Below are 21,865 nucleotides of genomic sequence, written 5' to 3'. Positions count from 1 at the left end.
ACGATTTTAATTTAAGAATTGGCAAAGTTACCGAATATCTTGTCCCAAGAAGGATTTATTGTCTTTGCGGAGTCGGAAACTTTGGGTTATAAGATTAGCTTTATTCCCGTATTCGTGCAATACTTATCACTGATTCTATCAAAATGTTCAATGTTATTGTGACTATACATAACATTGTTGTAAATATAATATGCAAACTGTAAATATTTCTACTCTGTTAAAATATCCCGAAGGAAGTCTAGGATTAGACTCCTATATTATAAATAGACCGGACCGGAATATTTGTAAAATAAACAGATTCAATATCTGTTAATCCAAAGCAATCAGTAATTATTGATGATGGTGAAAAATAATGTCCTCCGGAGCAGTTTTGGTCTAAGTGGTATTTCATAGAGAGATTAGCATAAGCATAAGCATAAGCGCAAACACAAATCTCTCTTCCTTGACACTCATTATCCGAGGTGAAGAGATCCAACACAATCAGAAAGAGATCAGGCGCACGTCCAACGTTCTTTTTCATGCAACTATAACCACTCCCGCATTCCGAGCTGCTACTGGGAACTGCTCGACGGAAAACCCGGAGATTAAAAACCAGAACCTGCTGATCTGCGGTAATAACAACAAGCCACTCCAACGAAACACCGAGAAGGAATAAAAAAAAATCTGACTGACTGATTGTGACGATGAGATGACATATACATCACACAAACAATTGTTAAAAACCTAATTATGTTAATATTTCATTATCATAGTATTCAGATTTCCATTCACATTATTTAAATGGTCATTCACTCTTACAAGACGTATTTACCAATCAAACGGTTGTAAACGTATCCCGTCAAGTATTGTTTGCGTAGTCATGAAGGAATTAACACTAACAGAATATTAGCTTTGTAAACGATGGACAAACAGACACGTTAATAAGATATACACGAATTATACCTATACTATACATGAAACGAGAAGGATGTTGGTGGTGGTGGGGGCTTGTGCAAGACCGTCTGGATGGATACTACCCATTATTCTGCTACTAATATCACAACTTAGTGTAATTATGTTGCAGTTTGAAGGTTGTGTGAGCCAATGTAATCACAAACACAAAAGACAAGATATCTTAGTTCCCAAGGTTGGTAAGGAATGTATAATATCTCTTACATCACCACCATTGTAGTAGCATGGTGGAGAAAACTTCAAACCGTATCTTGAAAGGTGAGAGGAGGCCTTTGCCAAGCAAGCAAGTTGTTATTTTACATTTTTTTACAGCGCCAAGGTAATCGGGCATATGACCTCTTACTTTCCGCCTAACTTTTATAAATAAAAAAAAAAAAGTTTAGTACCGAATGATTGGATACAAATAATTCAACCTAAACTCATTTTAACTAACGCTTACAAAGCAGAGCCCAGTTGAAATAACGGAAAACAAGGATAAAGCAACAAACGAGAAATAAGGAAAAAAGAACGAAATCAAGTTATTGGCGATGGTGCAAAGAATAATCTTATTTTGCACCATATCCATTTGGTAAAAGTGAAGCGCAGAATAGTAAAGCCAACGCCAATCAAACGTATCTAAACCAGTTAGTACGCATACAATACAATATAAGCGCGCAAAATCCTATACCAGATACGCGGGGACAATAGCCTGCGGTTACGTGCGAAAAAACGAAAAAATAAACCTTAGTGAACGGTTGAAAACTAAAAGCTAATAGGTTGTAGGTATATATCGAGGATCGAATTGTTTTGTCGTTAAAATTTACGGATTGTTGTATATTTTTATTTATACAAAGAAACATTCATTTTTACGTTTAGACATTTTATTAAATACTTGTATCAATCAATGAATATTTTTGTAGATGCATATTTTTTTTGGAATTTAAGTAAATAAAAATATATATATTGACTAGATATGTATCGTGTTGATAGTTAATTAAAGCAACGGTATTTATTTAAATAGATTCTTACAAGGTCACGCTTCTTCCATTTCCCTTATTCTACAATTCCGTCCCTTGTTAGCTTTATAAAGTTGACGTTTTTAGCTCTTATTTTATGCAAAACTGTCTTACAAAATAGCGTTGACCTAGAATACCGTACAACATTCTATACATTCAACTAATGCGGATAACATTTCTCTTATTTAAAGTTAAATTCAACAAAAGTGTGTGCTATTTAAAATTTTTTACACAGCGCATGTGCAAACAAAATACTTCAAACTAAGCGCAATTTACAAGGTCTTCCCCTCGGCGTAGTCGATATGAATACTGTACGTGCAGGGCGGTGAGGCTTTGAACTTGGCCTCAAGAGATCGTTGACCTTTGCATAGATCATTACAGGTGTTGAATTTCTTACGCAACGCCATATTATGTAATTATCCCATTAGGGCTGTACTAAATCTTGTTTTACTTCTTACAACTTCTTCTTACACTTAATTTAAAATGGATAAAAAAAACTTAGTAAAACCTTATTAAGTGGTTTTACCGGTATTTTAATGAAATTCTACATACAAAAGTTCGCGTTGTTGTCCTCAACAAATCAAACGAATGTCCCGATTTTTTTATATCATGCATACACATAAAATAATTCGATAAATGAAAATGGATTTTATTCCAACCAATATGAATAGTATGAAATATCCGCAAACCATGCAGACCCGCGTCCAAGACGTGTTACTAAAAGAACCGTTTATTTCTTATTTTACTCATAAAAATAGCAATGTTGAATTAAATGTTTGCGTTTTATTACAAATGTTTTTTTATTATTCCACAGCAAAAAAGAAAAAAAAATTGTTTATGCAGTAAAGGGCAGACTCGCAAATGGATCACCAGTGGTCACCACTGAGCAAATATTGGCAGTGTATCTAACCTTGGAAACAAAGATATCATGTCCCTTACGCCAGTAGTAGCACTGACATATTAGAGGTAGCATCGCCACAACGCTAACGAAGTAACCAGTTTTAACGTATATAGATTAGGTGTTATCCGACGTTATGTACCTAATCAAAAGCTGTCCGTTACAAGTTCATCAAAGCGACCGATCGCCGGCCGCTAGATAAGAAACACATTCCTCATCGAGTATCCGAATTATATCTTCAATGTTGACACAGTTGTGTTGGATAAACTGAGATCAAGTTTTAAGCGAAACTACAAAAAGTAAGTACTAATAATAAATGTTAATCATTGCGCAGGTTGGCCTAGAATAGGTTTACCGATCTAGGCGTACTTGCGCTATGATAGTCTTTTATCCTCTTCGGATGAAAGAATATCATAGCAATATTTGTCACAGATTGAAAATGTGCACATGTGTAGACATTACTACAATTGGATATTTTACTACAAATTGTAGACACACGAACACACGTACGCGTGTCACATACACAAGCACACCACACACACATGCGTATCATATCATATTCAATAGTTAACGCATTGTTAATAATAAATCTAAGAAATTATTCTTACTTCTTACAATTCCAATTTAAAAGGAAAGAGACTTGTTATCAAGTATTTAACTTCATATTAATATAGCGTGTTTTATGTATCGAATTTCCAAAAGTTATGAATAAAACTAGTCATATATTTCTATGTTTGTATACATATGTATAAGCGTAACCTATTTTGTTTTTTGGTATAATAACCCATTTTCTTTATATACACCTGAAACTTTCTAACTTGCACTTCAAAGAGGAGCCTGATTAGAGCACTCTTTTAGTCTAACATTTTACGATATATTTATTTTTGTGCAATGTAAAAAGTACTAAGTACAAGTATTTATAAAATAAACCAATAGATCATACCTATTTTAAAATACTAGCCCGGTTTAACAAGCACACCGCGCAGTAGTCCACGTATAAACTTGTAAAGCCCACAGATTAATTAATACATATAACGATTTTTAATCTGTAATATTGTACATAAGCAGATTATTTTTTGATTCTAATCGCTCAAGAAATATTACAGATTTAGAACGCTTACTCTTTTTACTTACGAGATATATTGGACGTGTCGTTTTATTTGTCCAACTCTGATTTCGGTTCAATAGTGCTGTGTAAACTGGTGTCGGAGATAACCTACGACCGGTGCGCTACTTATTTATTTTTTTAACTGTTAAATAATCTAGTCTGCTTGATTTACTCATTTTGACTCGAAATACATTCATATATTATATTTCAATACTTTATTAAATAAACTTTATCGGATATATAATTGAAATAATACTTACATATAAGTCTTACATGTATCTTGCTGTACATTTTCGAATTATGTGGTTCATAAGAAACAAACTTCACTCGGAAGTTCGTTTCGTCATTTATTATTAGTGGTTGTTAAAGTTTTTTGTGGTTTATGTATTTTTAACAATATCATAACATATTTCTTACATAACAAAGCGATTATGTAATATATTACATTATATTACATAATTACATTACCAGCCTGTAACTTTCGCACTGGGCTAACGCCTCCTCTCCCTTTGAGGAGAAGGTTTGGAGCATATACCACCACTCTGCTACAATGCGGGTTGGTGGAATACACATGTGGCAGAATTTCGTTGAAATTAGACACATGCAGGTGTCCTCGCGATGTTTTCCTTCACCGCCGATCACGAGATGAATTATAAACACAAATTAAGCACATGAAAATTCAGTGGTGCCTGCCTGGGTTTGAACCCGAAATCATCGGTTAAGATGCACGCGTTCTAACCACTGGGCCATCTTGGCTCAGTATATATTATGGAATCAAAATGACAACACTTTATAGGAATACACTTTGACTTTTTTAAAAAAAGAGCAAAATAAAAGTAAGTAAGATTGACTGTGAATGTAATCTAAAACAACTAGTCTTGTTTTCAATACATACTTAACCCTCAAATGGGATAGACGTTTTCCTACAAAAACAATTCGTCAAGACGAAAGCGGCCCTACTTCTGTTTGAAAGGAAAAATGGCGGCCAAACAAGCGAGCAACGAGTTAAGCTGTAACAAAAATCCAACAAAGGGATGATTAACGATTTTCCACCCTCGAACTCATTCAAGCAGTTTCGATATTGAATCCGTTAGACGGCGTAAAAATGAAAGTTTTCTTTTCCCTTAACTCTGACTCGGTGCCACTTTGTTCGCAAAACAAAAAAAAAAACATTACACCTTTGACAATAAGTTAACCAAGCAATGAGATATATTTTCTGTCACAAGCTGTATTATATATGATTCCACCCTGAGTTGTATTTTATAAATATGTACAGAAACTTCTTAGATAATTTACTTGATGCATCTTTACTTGATGGTATTGCTGAGCATAATATGGAAAATTCAATTAGACGACATGTTAAATAAAACTTTTATAAAAAACTATTTAAATTTACGTTTTTAATATATATATATTTTTTTCAAGTAATGAATTGAAACACGAAGTAAATATTTACAAAAAATAGTCCTATTCAAATCACTGGTGAATATTAATAAAATCAATTGTTGTTTGAAGATTGTGTAGTTGAAGCCTCGGGACGATTTCTTTACACCCTTTGTACTAACACAGCCTTAATCCAAAAACTCAATAGACCATAAAGTAAGTGGCTCATCTGTCTTCCGCAGTCGCACGAGTTCTCGGGTTGCATTTTTTTTTAAATAAAGGATTCATAATTAGCTCATAGTATTAAGTTTCGCGACGAAAACGTAGCAGGTGCTAATTCACCTGGTCAGCATATGCTTGAAACCAGTTACGTTAATTATATTAAAATGTTACTTCAGATATTAACTTGGTGCGCAATTGCTCATGTGTTCGCGCGAAAGGGTTAATTTATTCTTCTGCCGAATGTGCATTGACGCGGTTTCATTCGAAACGTTGAAAATAAACGATGCTTTATTTATAACATTATATAGAAAACAAAAGTATTTTATTTCCTAGGAGCAGAATACATTAATATAAAATTTTATTAAAAGTCATTTAAATTTTATTACTCATCAAAATACATTTAAATTATTATGATAGTTGAAACTGGTTTATCAAAAAAGTTCATAAGATTTAACCAGATTTAAGCCGATTATAGGCTCCTCTACTAAATGGATATTAGCAATTTATTTCTCGTAAAAGCTTTTAATCTATTGTTTTACAATACTTGGCGAAAAAAACGATATTAAAATCCATCATACGAGCCATAAAGTTAAATTCTATGACTATTTCGGGCTTAATTTATTATTTATTATCCAGTTTTGAAATTTACTTTCAAACAGAGTCAATTTTCGAATATACAATAAAAAATATATATAGAATATTTTAATAGTCATCTTAAGCGACGTCAATGGTTTCATATATATAAATGACGTGACTTAAGAATTAGCATGAATATACGACGCGAAATAGTTTAAATATCTTCTATAACAATATACGCCAAGTTGGGCTATTTTATATGTTGGCACTGAAATGTTTCCCCAAAACCAAGAGTTGTTTGAAAGACGTCATCGTACGGCACACATATTACACAAGTTTCATGCCGCATAAGCCACCTTGCCTTATAAATAACAACAAAGCGTGCCCTTATATAGCGATAAACCTTGTTAATCTGTTGGTTGCACGCGGGTTAGTTTAATGACATAATTAAAAATCCCCAAGCCAAGGGAAAGTTTGTTAGATTTAGTGGCGTGGGTAAGTCTAAATCGAATATATTACTGTTATCAGATAAAACCATGATCTTTAGTATAAAAAACTGACTTACTACTTCTTTTCAAACGTCTCATCCGAATACATTTTAACATCAGAAATTTAATTTAATTAGCACTGTAATATTATTGTTAGTAAAAGATGGAGTGAACGTCAGTTTAATTATATTTAGTCGCAAATAATATCCAAAATATTAATGACGTATTAATATAAGCCACTAAAATTTGTAATACTAATCGCACAACACTAAGCACAAGACAACCATTGTGAGTATATAATAAATGTATTTTTAGTCACAACGGGGATGGGATAATTTTATTTCTGTTTTTCTTAACATAACAATCCTTATTTAAGAAGTCTGATAACAGTATAATAGAGTATAAAAGCAGTATTCGAACTTAGTCGTATTTGCGGATAAAGCTTAGTCTCCTCTCAGTTTTAACTAATTAGAAATTGGACTATTCACTAATTATAGCTTGCTAGGAAACTAGTTGGTACCACGCTCAGAAATAGCAGGGTAATGAGTTTTGTTGTTCAACGGTCGTTGTAGGATTAAGGCGCACTGCATAGGATATATCATGGTCGGTGCGTGGAACTACAAGATCGATGGGAGTTGCAAAACAATTCCATTCACCTATCCCAAACTTTAGAAGCGCGGTTTTGAAATACCTCAAAGTGAATTTGCATTCGCGTTAATTTTACAGTTTCTAAACAAATGTCGTAACTTTTTACGGCGTGATTAAGGCCCCCTCGGCTGTTAAGGAGAAGAATTCAAAACTTCAATCACGCTCTCCCTTCCTTCTATAGTCACACGCATATATTAGGTGACATCTTAGTATTTTGTTATTTTTTAGATTTGTGCCTTACAAGAGAAACTACCAAAAACGTCAGAAACAGTCTGTAGTACATCTAAATTGTTAATTCACAGCCGTTAAATTAATATGCTTTATATCGGCTCTTTATAGCATAATCCAAGCCGTTAGAAAATTACATCAATGTTCTCCTTTCAATGAAAATTCTTTGACAGAGTTAAATATAATATACCAGTAAAGAATGTTTCATTTACCAATCGTGACTTTGAAGTTAAAATGTTTTAAGAAAGTTATAATATTACTTATATTAAAATCAATGGTACTCGAGACACTGGAATCTTAGCATTGATCAACCTTGTAATTTTCCAGTAAAATCATGTCCGCAAACAATTAAGTGAGCCTCAGACAGATTGGTTTCGTCCCGAGGCGATCGTACCCAGCGTGGAATGTTAATTGAACCCTTCGACAGGGTCAACATCGGACACTTAAGACATGCTATCACCGAATGGTCATTGGGACAAGTGGTTAAACCATTATGGTGTCGTGTGTTCATTAGCAAACGTTTGCTTAGTGATTTGTATAATTGCAAAGACAAATATAAATACCGATTTCAGTCTTTGTTCAACTTACTCTTTACCAAATGCCCATCGTTAATATATAACAAATGTATTCTAATAAAATGTAGGAAATAATAATACTAGAAATCCGATATTGTTTATTTCTTAAATTAATTTAACTTTAATACAATTAAAACTACTAATTTCGTATAATGATAATACTGAAAAGCCGAAACTCCGCTCACGTTCATGTCCTAGTTGTTTAAACTGTGAAAAACGTAGCGTCTTGTTTAAAACTGCAAAGCTAGCCACTTTTCTAAAAGCATCTACACCTATTTTCATTCCCGTGGAGCCTGGCATTCGTGGTGTGCGAAATAAAAACAGAAACTAAAATAAAATCAGCTTCCATGTTTAATTTAGCGGGGGTTGTCGACAAAAAACCTTAGCTGTGTTGAGGGTTTTTGTTGACCGAACGTAACAACGCAGGAATGCATTGTTCCTGTTATTTTGTCCCCGGTTATAAAAAAAGTCTATATTTTGTTTCGTTCCTGGCTCAGAGTTTATTGATGTCACTTAAAATAAGAATTTTCTATGAGTCACGATATTTGATTTAGACTTCTATGTATATTGTACTACATAAAAATTTACTCGGTAGTCGACATTTATGCAATACCGCCTGGGTAGGTTACCTAACTCATCATATATTTAACCGCCGAATATCAATACTTATCATTATTGTGATGTGATTTAAAGGGTCAGTGAGCCAATGTAACTAAGGGCACAAGGGATATAATACCTGACTTCCCAAGGTCGCCATCGTTCCCATCATCTTGTTAATATTTATTTACTATACATATATTAAAATAAAAACGCTGCGAATATTTTCTCCTACTCATATTACAATTAGAAAAATGTATAATTTTGTAGTTTAAAATTCCTCAAACGATCTTTGTCCGAGTAATTTGCTTTTATTGTACACAAATAAAAATAGTATTTTATTTTATTCTTTCAATAAGAAATAAGAAGCTTATTACCCTTAAAAAATGAGTTAACAAAATATTAAAGAAAAATTTCCTTTCAGTTTCGCTTTTATCAATATCGAGAGAGTTTTAATTCTGTAAGTTATATGAAATTGGCAATCTGAAGCAATCTTCGGCGAATTTATAAAGAATAACATTATATTTAAAAAAAAAAAGATTTTTTTTTTTAATTGAATATATATTACATTTAAACTTTCTGTGTTTTTTTTCTATTTTCCTAAATCTACTAGTACAAATAACACGATAAAACCAAAATAGTATTCACAAAAAAAATTAAAATCACATGGTTAAATAGGTACATAGATATTGTGTCACAGTTAAATCATGTAAAGTTGCGATTATATTATTCCAATTTTTGAAACCTAAATGTGGTACAGGTCAACGATTTTGTCTCTAGCCACGTTGACATAATTCGCAACAATGCACAAAATGAATGACATCATCATAATGGATTTTCAAACCATATGATTTCAACCCTCATGGATTTAACCCAATATACGCGTTATGTATTACAGAACAACTAATTACCTTTTTTAGTTTTTACAACGTATTTCACATATAACATACATAAGTAAAATTGACATTTAATTCAGAAAAAATGTTTAATGATAACAAGACCGATTATAGATATTAATCAGACTTCCGGGTAAAAAAAAAACATTTATTCAGAGTTAAAAATTAAATCGTTTAAATATTAATTACATCGCGTAAATAACATCAAGTAATTGGATGTTTTTATCAATATTCAAGAAGAACAAATTGGAAAGTCGGGACAAAAAAGGGTAGACAATTTACAAGTAAGTAATAAATTAAATGAATCATGGTCCCAGTACTTGCTTGACACCCGCTGAGAAGCATCGAGCCTTAGGCGCCTTGCTTGACGCGTATAAAAAACCTGCCTGTACGTGCGTAGCCAACCCACGTTCGCTATTAACTCTGTAACTTTATCGTCCCATTCATACCAATGCGCTATAACCTCAAGATTCTTTTAGACTGTGATATATTCATTGTATTGTTGTTTATTTTATTTACATATTTACTAACGCCCAATGCCCAATGCCCAATGTGAGACTTAAACAACGATATTAAAGATAGTTCGCAAAAACCATTTTTTATTAAATTACAATTAACATTTTAAAATATACTGCTATAAAATCCAGTAATGTTCCGTGTTAATTAGTAATGTACTGCTATAAAATCCAAAAATGTTCAGTACTATGCATTGAATAACAATTATAAAACATATCGGTAAGGTAACACTAAGCCTGCATAGGTTTGATGTACACGTCACAGTTTGACAAATATTTTCCGCAGTTAGAAGAGAAGCCAAACATATTATAATAGTATTTGAAAAACCGAAGAAAGAGAGAAGATACTATAGCATTAAATTGAGACATCTCGTATATATATTAGAGAGGGTGACATCCCAGAGTGTATCTTGGTCTTAAGTCTTTTCTTATGCATTCTTTATAATCATAGCAGAAAGTATAGTCGTTCTCAAACAACTACAGCGTATTATTTTATGGTAGAACTCTAGAGATGAAATAACTCCAGATAGGAAGTCGTGTTGAAAGATCGTCCTCAAACTAGTTTTCAGTTGTCATTCCACACCAAACGTAAAATGACTGACTACGGTGGAATAAAAGAGTGGAAGAGCTTATGGTTTGACGTAGTAGAGATCTATCTCAAGCAGTGGACAAATACGGGCTGACGATGATTATTATTATCGTGAAAATATAATAAATTTCAATATAAGTTACATAACAGACTTAAGTTACACTTGGTAGTGGTATATGGTCAATACTGCCCATAGACATTCGCGTTGTAAGAAATATTGACATTATGCCAAAATTACACTGATAGTTTTCGTGTTATTATATTTTATCTGGAATTCAAATACTCAATTTTAATGTTTCATGGATATTGAATTTTTTGGTTCAAAAAGTTTACCCGTTACCGGTCAGTTAACCGGTTATAATTTTTTATAACTTTTATTTCATATTTTTACAAAAAAAATGTACGAAATTCATAAAACTTTCGATAGCATTAACAAGACACGATATTGTACCAACATTTGGTAAAAATGGTAATTCAATAAATCTAAATAAACTAGTAGATTATTAAAATAATAAATTCAAATGAATAAAATATTATAAATATATTGTGTAAGACACGAAACTTATGTTTTTATTTACGGAAAAAAATGTAAGCGCTCATCTAATGGCCAATGAAGCAAATACGATGTTAAAATTTCATGACCCTCACCTATGAAATAAGTAAATAAAATTAAGGCAATTGCATTAGCAATATAATATAATATATTATGTAGAATATATTTTGTGTTCAATAGTGTTCAGATATATATTTACTCAATTTATCAGGTTTATTATTTGACTTAAAATTACAGTCAAATAACCAAAGGAGAAAAAAAGCAATATTTATTTTAATTGTTATTGATGCGTTGCTTTTATTTAAATTCTACGAAAAAAAATTAACCAACCAGGCAACATTAAGGGACATAATGATATCTTCGAAATCCCAAAAGTAATTTAAAATGATCAGGTAGGTTGCGATGATTACGACCGGAAACCTATCATTATTTAAGCGGGATAGTAATTTTTTCAGTGGTCTGAATCAATATAGAGTTAATATGAAAATAATCGAGTTCGCTTGTCGCTTATTACAAACGGAAATGTAATTTGGATGCGCTTAAATGCTAAATTGGAGTAGGTCACTGCAATCACTGAACGGAAATTAATGGAGTACCAAATGAGGAGTAATTTGAAATTCCATGATTAAAATAGTTGCGGGTTCGAGCTTCACTAGTTTTGGCTATACATGGAATTATTATGTGATTTGTGTAATTTCATTATCCGAATAATTAATCTCGAGAATTGATTATACATATAGTACAAACTTCGAAATTTCGATTATAAAAAAACAGTATTATTTTATACCACATAAATTAAGAAGTGCCTATATAAATATAATATATATACGAAACATTGAACATATCATTTTATTCAGTATCATTAGTAACAATATTTGGAAATAAATTACGATTTTATCTATTCCTCTGAAATATTGCAAGTACATGTGTTTCGTTACTTACTGGGAAGGTTGAACGACGGCGTTACATTTTTTGGGATTGTGAATATTTTTAAATTTATAATATATTTCTGGGATATAATTTTAATAGAAATTTTATATAATACTATGAATACCGAAAAAAGTTAAAGTTTTAACGAACTTTTTTTTTTTTAAATGCGAGGGTATACGTTAAGTTCGCAGGGTTCAAGCAGAAGACAAACTAAATGGCTATCCAAAAATTGTGATTATGATACTGGAAATAAAAAGTTGCAAACACATCAAACTATCATACTCAAAGAAATTAGATGATAAACCATAGCCACGCACAACACACCGGTAGAGATTAGGAGACAAAATATAGACAAAGATATCCTTAGCCTTTATCAGCGAACGCTTATTGTTATACATACTCGTATTCGTGATAAATCTAAGCTATTTAAAAAAATCGAAAATAAAGTTTATTTAACATTTATAGTTTTGTATTCCAAAAGAAAAAGGTTATTGTATTTAGAATGAACAAGTTTTTTATAATCACACTGTTTCATTTAACGTATGAATAAATTCCTTAATTTACATAACGAGTTCATTCTTTTTGCAACCTTTGAACCAAAACTAAGTTAAAATGCACTTCGCATCCGAGATTACAAATGCAAACTGTAATGTAGACGTTTTTCACACGTTGTCCAAATAATATACAACAATTTAATAAAGAATTCGCTTAAATTTTGTAAACAACATTGTAACCAAATTTGTGAAAACCATTTAATTTCCTAGAAGACAAAATGATATCAACAAAGAGATGAATCCTCTGATTTCAAATACTGAATATTGGCAAATTGATTCACGGTTTTTATTTATTAATGGCATATCATGTTAGAGTCACAATTATTGAGAAATTTTTAGTGCTTCATATTTGATATTTCGAAATTTAAATTTTATTTTCAGAAAATTTTGATACAAATATGTTTTTTGAAAACGTATGATCCATTTGTCGATGAACGACAAATTTGAACGGACCACTTTATGTAATCTATTTGATGTTAGCTACAGTTCAATGTTTGAGCTACTGAACTAACGTCCGACTAAAACATTAAAGCTAACACGAAGTGTGAAACGATGGCTTAGCGCAGAGTTTTCGGATCGTTTATTAATTTCGCTGTTTGTTACCTATTTTTAATTTTCCTTTTGACGTTTTCTTCCATTACATATTAATTTTGTCCTAATTAACATTTATTGCCTAAATATTGGGAATAACTGTTTGCTTTTTTTTGCTAACCAACTTCGTACGGCATAAAGTGCACAAGTGCTACAAAGACACAGATGTACTATTCTCTATTCTCCCTCACACTTGTAGTCCGATGGGACGGCAATCTAACATTTGTGAAGAGAGAATGGGCAGGAGCAACGTCTTTATGTTCTTTCCGAGGTAAGTTTATGCACAGAAACTCAATAACTTTCATTTGACATTTTTTCCTAGATTTAAAAAAAAATATCTAGAACCAAAGAGTCAATTTAATAAAACAACGCAATTAAAAAAAAAACCTTTAGCGAATATAAAAACGATAATACGAGATAAAAAATTTAAAAAAGTAAAATAGAACCAAATACCTAATCATAACATATTTGAATGAAACAATAACCAGATGTGTAAAAAGGTTAAACATATTGGAGCTTATATTAATAAACGTATAGCAGTTAGTTAAAATTAAAAACTGTTTGTAATAAAAGTTAACGGCTATATCAGTACGCCACCTAAGAAGCCAAAACAAAATCTCCGTGAGTTTATTGTGAAACTTGCTTTCTTGCAAGATTGATTTGTTTGATTGGGAACTGTTACAAATATAGCTTAAACTAAACACAAATTCTTGATGATAGGCCTTTATGCAAGACCGCCTGGGTAGGTACCACAAACTCATCATACCACCAAACAGTAGTAATCAGTCTTGATGTATTCCGTGAGTGAGCCAGTGTAACTACAAGCACAAGGGACATAACATCTTAGATCCCAAGGAATGTTTAATATTTCTTACAGCTATTGTGTTTGAGCGGTTGTGACCACTTACCACTAGGTGGCCCATTTGTCTGTCCGTCTATCTATATAATTAAAAAAAACTGATAAAACATTCAAATTGCAAATACGAATGAGCAAGTTTAAAAGAAGAGAATAATTTATAAATAATTATTATTCATTATTCATATCTGTCTTACTTCTTTTGATACAAAGTAAATCACTAGCGAAGTCCGCTGTACGAAGTTCGCACTGCCCAGGAAAAGTTTAGTTGCACACAACCTCTTGATATAGATTACATAGATCACTTTCCCGAAGGCCTGAAGCGGATTTATCACTGCAAATTTAACTTTGCTGAACAAGGGAGTGCATGTCGAATTGATTCAGTTATTAGCGCACTTTGTCGAAATTTCACTGAACATTGTGACTTCGATAAGCTCAAATATCTGTACCTAAATATATACATTTTTAGAATTAATTTTTACAATAATTATGTACCTAGAAAGCCGTTATTTGATATTAAGGCACATATGTAGTCCTCCTCAATAAACATCTCCGAAAAGACAAATTTAAAAGGAAAGGTGAAAATGAGAAAGTCGTAACACATTTGGGAATCAAAGAGTAATTACAAAAGTTACTTTACGTCTTACACTCACGAAAAGTTTTTCTCCTTGTAAGACATTATATAACCTACTAAAGAATTCATATGACTCACTCGTAAAATATTCATAAGAGTATTCTGATGTGACGATCTGGATTATAATAACATTATCTAGTAAAACCTGTTTTTAATTATGACGTTTTGTAAAATTAATAAGAAACCTCAAGTCTCGAAACACCAAGCAATTTACGCGATAATCTTCCCAAGGGGCACAATAGCAAGTCTTCTCTAGGAAGCTGACTTTAGGTCTATATATCCTGAACAAATATCCAAACACTTCGAGCAAACTTTATCGTCTTGCACCTGACAAACTTCAAATTGTACTCACTACTCAACTATGCTGTGACCGCCGGAGAACGTCACTAGTCTTAATACATATAACTTGTAATTGCGAAGGAACACTATCTAGCAATAGCATATAATAGTTGTGTGAATAATTATTTTCAAGTCCATTAAAATGGGCATTTGGATAAGTAATGTAGATCATACAATATTTTAAGCCATAGCCTTCGTTAAATCCAGAAAGTAAAAATACTTAATGTTAAAATCGATCAATTTTAGGTTCAATTACATTGACGTATTTATATACTTGAACTTATGTAAATAAATGGTTCATAAGAATATTTACAAATCAAAGACCGAACCGAGAACTAATAATAATAAACATATTAAACAAGCGCTTCCAAACGCTTATGATTAATGAATACACGGGACGTTGTTGAAGCAGAAAAACGAGTAAGCGACGTTATAAATACAAAACTATTAATTCACTTTGAAATAAATGATTTTTCGACAACTCGATATGCAGCAATCTATCAAGAATTAAGCTTTGACTAATGTACCTAAAAAAATGTTTTATTTTTATACAAGCACCTAAATTCAGTCACTAGTGATTAAACGTATTATAATTGTTTAATAGGCTATTAGGGCGATAAACATTTTTTAACGAATTTCTTACATTTAAGAGCCCTAAAACAGTTATTACATTTAGTTTGCGTGCAATCATTCAAAAGTAATAAGAGTTAATATAAAAGTAGCCCATGAATACTAAACGTAACCAACCTCTTGTCCGATTCAATTGAATGATTAAACATCGATTGACCTTTACGTAGCTTATCCTATTTGCATAAATCTATTTTGATGAGTTCTGAAGCACTCAACCTTTTTTCTCTTTAAACTGTATGATTTGGACCTTCGAACTTTAAAAGCGTGCAATTTTTTTTTTAAGTAATTGGTTTTGCTCTTTTGCATAAGTAGATTACAACTTAATCATGTTTGATTTCTATGTAAAAAACTATTATGACAAAGTTTTAATCGTATATTTCAAAGAAAATAATATTGATTAATTTACAATGCTACTTTTAGAATAATAAAACTGTAATTAATAAATGGTGAATGAAGGAGTCACGATAACCATTAATTTTGCCGGCAAATTTTGTATGGTTACTTTATACTTTTTTTTTTATTTAACAAGAATGCATTTGTCATTGATGCAGTAGCTCGATCCATTAAAGGGTGTTAACGTGGATATAATCCGTAGCATCCGTGCACAAACCCCTCTATTACGGAATTAGCAACATAGAGGAAATGATAGATCATAATAGCATACGAAACTGCGACCTATTAGTTGCGCTTAGGAACTCGTACTCATTTGATTTGCTCTCTAGATTAACACAAATTCGCAATCATCTTAAGTCAAGAATCAGTGATCACATAGATTGAAAATTATTATTATTACTATTAACATTAATACAATTATCAATAATGTCAAATACTGATGAGAAAGACCATAATAGTAATTTTTATTGCATCAGTTCAATTGCAAAATTATTTTTCAATAGTAGTAACATATGTTTGATACAATACCCGTCAACACGACATAAATATTGGCCTAATAGTCGGAACTGTGATATCGATACGGCAATGGAATCTGTCAGGGCCTTTGTGAGTAGTTCCGGCAGAAACCGCTCCATGAATGAACTATAGTAAAAAAACGCCTTTGTTTGGAATAATCTAAAGGAACTACCCAGGTAGATATTGAATCCGAACACTGTAACACTTTACAAATAGCACGAGGATAATTATTAAAATAAGATGCTACTTTACTGATAAATTTGCACGAGAGATATAGTTATTTCATGTTCAAACAACAATAGCATTTTACCCTAATCCCTAACCCTAATTTTATTTTATTACTAAGATAAGATATTTTTAAGATTTTATTTTTTTAATGAATTTTAACAAAGATTTTATCTTGTTTTATGCATTTTTTTCAATACAGCGAATGATAACAAATTTCATAAAATATACTTGGAACATAACATGACGTATCCGATGTCAAAAATAATCAAAATGGCGGATTTAAGGCGCCACAACACGCAGTTTGAACATTTTTTTCTGTAAAACCTATACGAGATAGGTAAAAAAATTAAGAATTAAAATGAAAGTAAAAAAATATATATACAATTATTAAAGTATATAGTTAGATATAATTTTTATGTAAGAAAAAAACAAAGTTTTAAATAGTTTCACGTTATAGTACATAATGCCCTATACCGAATCCACCAATGTGAAGTGTTTTAATTGATGGCAACTATATTTTTAATCTCGTTTTAATTTTTTCTAGACATATATAGAGAGAGGCAGGTGTGCACTGCAGTTATTTTTTTTTATAGCTTATAAGTTAGTTATTAAAGAGCGCTCTTGCTTGCTTTTAAATTAGTATTAAATTAAATAAAGCAAAAAAGGGTTTAAAATCTACCAATATACAGATTTGCATAGAGAGGCAATACTCATACCGACTTATAACCTCATAAACACATTCAAAGTCAAAATTTTTATTCATAATAATATAATAAATATATATATGTTATACTTGCTTACTGACTGTCAAACTTTTGTAAACATACTTTATTATGGCAACGTATTGAAATTGTAAATTATATTGAGAGAATGAGATGTCAGCAGTGAGCTGAGAGGATGGGTAAGATGTTGGATTTCAAATATTTGTTTATATATTATCTCTTTATAATATTACTAACTGTGAATACAGGTTTATTCTATATTTCACTTATTATAAGTAAGAATATCTGCATCTTTGTAAGTTAATACTAATACCACATGTTCTGTGTTCAACGTTAAACTCAAAACAGGTTTCAAGCTCGAAGCTCGGAACCGGTAAAAATCATCACAGGCAATTACGGTAGACTCATCGGTTACGATTTGATATAGTACACGATAAAACATTATTTATAATTGAAAAAGAAAATGTTGTTCGAAATGAACAACAAACCAATTAAAGTGCAAAATGAACACATCTATCAATAACACATTAATTACCGTTAGATTTAATATTTTATTTCACAAGTGAGAAATTTCACGAGGTTAAGTTCCTTCCCGGGAATCACTTTTATGTGCATATCATGTATCGTGTAACGTTAAATAATTTTACTTCTTATTGGCTTCGGTTTCTGTGAAGTGTATACAATACGGACATCCTTTCTTTGGCAGTAAATCACGCTGACCATGTCACATTTATTTTCCTTTCAAAACCTAGCTCGTACAAGCCACAATGTATTCACGGCACGGCTACGCCATTACCAAGTTCTCGTTAGCAAAATTATTAGAAACAGGGTATTGTGTGGGATTCAAAACAAAGAAGTAAGCTAGTAAAAAGTAAGAAGTACGCGGTAGATTGCTTGAGTGCTTTGCGTGTTACCCAGGAAGTAAGCTATGTGATAATAGCACGCTTTCTTTTACAGGTTTTCTCATGACGCCGTTGTGTTAGTTGTGTAATTAAACTCCTAAATTAAATTATCAGATAGCATATAGTAGAATTTTAGTTTTTTGTTTTACTAGTATAATACAATTAAAGTATTTTGATGAATCTAAAAATAAAACTTATAACTACATATTTGTAGCATAGTAGAAACAAATTGGTAAGACACCATTGATTATAAGTATACCTTTATAGTTGTACATTATGAATTGTTTTCATAATGTACATTTCATGTTTTATTTTAAGACATGGAAAAATGCATGGAATTTGTTTAGATATTCTACGTGAAAACCTTTTTTTTAAATACAGTTTTAAGATTTTGATCTGCGCAATTTATTAGTGCAAATGATAATAGTATTTAATTTATTATATATGTTATTTTTATTATTTGAATGATGATTAAAACGTTAAAGTTATATCGTTTAGAACGTTTGTGTATTTATCTTTCTATGTAACACGTGGCAGACGTGCTCACTTTTATTACTACAATGATAAAATGATAGAAGATATCATAAGTCATAATTGACAATAATGGGCGTGGTTCTTCGAATTATTCCGCCTTCTTAACAACTTGACCACCTACCCGAATAATTAATACAATTTTAATTAAATATAATATATGCCAACCTCAACAAGCAATTACTGAATAATTACAACGATTATGTTTTTTACGTGTCTACTGTGATATTTTAATATCGTAATACCAATAACATTAACGTATGTACGGATTAATATCATTTGGATTTAATAAAAATATGAACGAAATATTTCCAACAATATCTTATTTAAAAGAATATTAAAATTTATCAATTAAATTGATTTTGCGGTGAAGGTTCTATTTCAATTAACATTTCAAATTTTAAATTTAGATTTCCATTTAAATTACTTACTCGCCTACGTTTTTTTAATCCCATTTTATAAACTGGACTATTATAATACAGACTACATATAAATTATATATAATTTTTAATACTTGGTGTTGTTATATTCAACACGCACATAACACATATTTTTGTTGAAGAAGTTTACTTCAACTTAACTTGAAATAAGTCGATCGTTTCGAATATGTATATATTATTTTTGGTTGTACGGCTAATATTTAGCTATATTAAAGCAATAATATAACTTCAATTATATTAAATAACATAAAAATATGTGTACCATACAGCTTAGTAGATGTTTTAGATCTTGTTAATGATGAATTGAATTCATAAAATGAATTGAATCGAAACGCGACAAATAATTAATAAATAAATACGTACCGCTGTGCAATTTTTATTAGTGCGAGGAGTTTTATTAGTGATAAAGACAATCTTTCTAAGTGAGTTTTTTATACACCTAGCTTGATATAACTTAATGCTTTTACGTCTTTGCTATAAATATCATAAAAAAGTAACTGTCTTTCTAATACTATTAAATTCGACAACATAATGAGTTTTGTATTGTATGCATTTTGTTACATTTGCGTGTTATATTTGCAAATTTATTTCACCATAAAATTTTGATATTTGATAATATCTAGAAAACTTGAGTAATATTATACTAGATTCACAATGATTAGTACCCACTTAATAAATATATATTATCATTTCATGTCTATCTGTACGTTTACGTATGATGACTAAAACATATACTTCATGTAAGTTCTAATCGCATTTGGCCATAAAAGAGAGTGTATAAGTATTTTGTTACCGTCTTTGCTATAAGATTAAGTAACTTATGTTTCATTCTGTATTTTTTATAAGAATATAGTGTAGGTCCACACCCTTCTAAGCTATTTTTTAAGCAATACTTTATATGTATATATATATTATATTGAACACCTAATTATCGCCTAAGGCCACTAAAACAGGCTATGCGATTTATCGCAAAACCTAATTTAGAGCTGGGAGGCACGCGATTACAATCTTCTCACGACAGAGAAGGCGCGCAAACTTCTCATCTCCAGGGAAATCACGCACGCAAGAATCTTTATAGCAACACGTCCGAGAAGTGATCCGCCCGGAGCGCCCGAGATGCTATACCACACACAAGCCGATCAAAAGAAATAACAAGACGCGGGCAGTGCCTCTACGCGGATGCCTCACATCGTATTATAACAGAATTACTTATTCACACTGCATATACACTTTTATTTATTTTTTAAAATTTTATACGACACTTTCACCAATCACGAGCTTTAACCGCTAGAAGCAATGCCGTTGCCACAAATAATAAACACTGACCGTGGTTGAATATGGCTGGAGACTCAAACGGATGCCGTCTTGAGCAAGGCGCTCACGAAGCAGGCGTTTCAGCTGGATTCGCGGTATTTTCACCAATTCAGCCTTCCCTTCCTCATATTCATCAGCATACTTTGCAGGTTCGACAGACACTGTTGCTTGCTCTTTACGGGTCTCCTCCTCGCATCGACAAGAGTCCCGAGCGGCAGCAGCTTCCTCTAGAGTAAAATACACGGCTGCTGCACCCTCCTCTCTCAAAATTCTTACAGAGTGCAGCAGCCGTTGTCTGTGTGCTGGATTGAGAACACCGATAGCATCCAGATCAGGTTCACCGACCTGTTTGCAAATTTCCAAATCGTCATATCCGTTGTCTATAAAACTCTCCGAATATTGGCCCAGGTGGAGCGAACGCAACCACTCGACTACGATGTTGCCGGTCGTCGACGAGGCCATGTCGCGTCAAAACGCGGGGCGCATCACAAGGCGTGCTCGCGGCGCGGCAGTCGGCGAGAAACTGGCGTCCATGCTCCCCTTTACCCCTCCTCTCCCTCCTCCCTTCACAAGCCGCGGTCGCCGTCCCTAAAAACTACGTGCTTTTGCTTTTTGACATTTTGTAGCATAATCGTTTCAAATCTAAATATCTACATTGAGAATGGGTGATATCATTTTCTACTATTATAATATACTTTTCCAACATCACCCGGATAAGTAACAAATTAAGGGCTATGTGTTTTATATAAAAGTACAATATACAATTCCCATTAATATACTTAACCAACCAGAAGTTTTTTTTCGCCAGTGCCTACCCACTCTGGTAATTAGATAAATTATACTTACAGCGAGGTTTTTTATCATGCCTTTTATCTCAAATATCTTGTAATGTTATTTAAAAAATTAAAATAAAAAAAATTTAGGGCAGCTTATAAGTGTATTTTATTATCAGAAAACGCTTAAGATTAACTTTATATTTGAATTAACACTGTGTCAGATAAAAAAATAATGTTAATTTATGACTATTTGTTAAACAATCTCTCAAATACAGTCTTTATGTATC

General features: G+C 31.8%; 1 protein-coding gene across 6 annotated transcripts in view; it reads right to left on the bottom strand.

Annotated features, from left to right (window-relative positions):
• LOC125065148 overlaps window positions 1–21,319 on the bottom strand; it is a 107,771-nt gene extending 86,452 nt beyond the window's left edge. For all 6 annotated transcript variants that reach the window (XM_047672613.1, XM_047672614.1, XM_047672617.1 and 3 more), the window contains exon 1: window positions 20,815–21,319. In XM_047672613.1, coding sequence (XP_047528569.1) covers window positions 20,815–21,264 — 450 coding nt within the window. In that variant the 5' untranslated portion in view covers window positions 21,265–21,319. The remainder of the gene's footprint in view (window positions 1–20,814) is intronic.
• Window positions 21,320–21,865: the final 546 nt, after the last annotated feature.

Source organism: Vanessa atalanta, chromosome 7 (genome assembly GCF_905147765.1).
Source record: "Vanessa atalanta chromosome 7, ilVanAtal1.2, whole genome shotgun sequence".
NCBI classification, from domain to species: domain Eukaryota; kingdom Metazoa; phylum Arthropoda; class Insecta; order Lepidoptera; family Nymphalidae; genus Vanessa; species Vanessa atalanta.
Note: the sequence above shows the minus strand (reverse complement) of the source record. Positions and strands in the feature narration are given on the sequence as shown.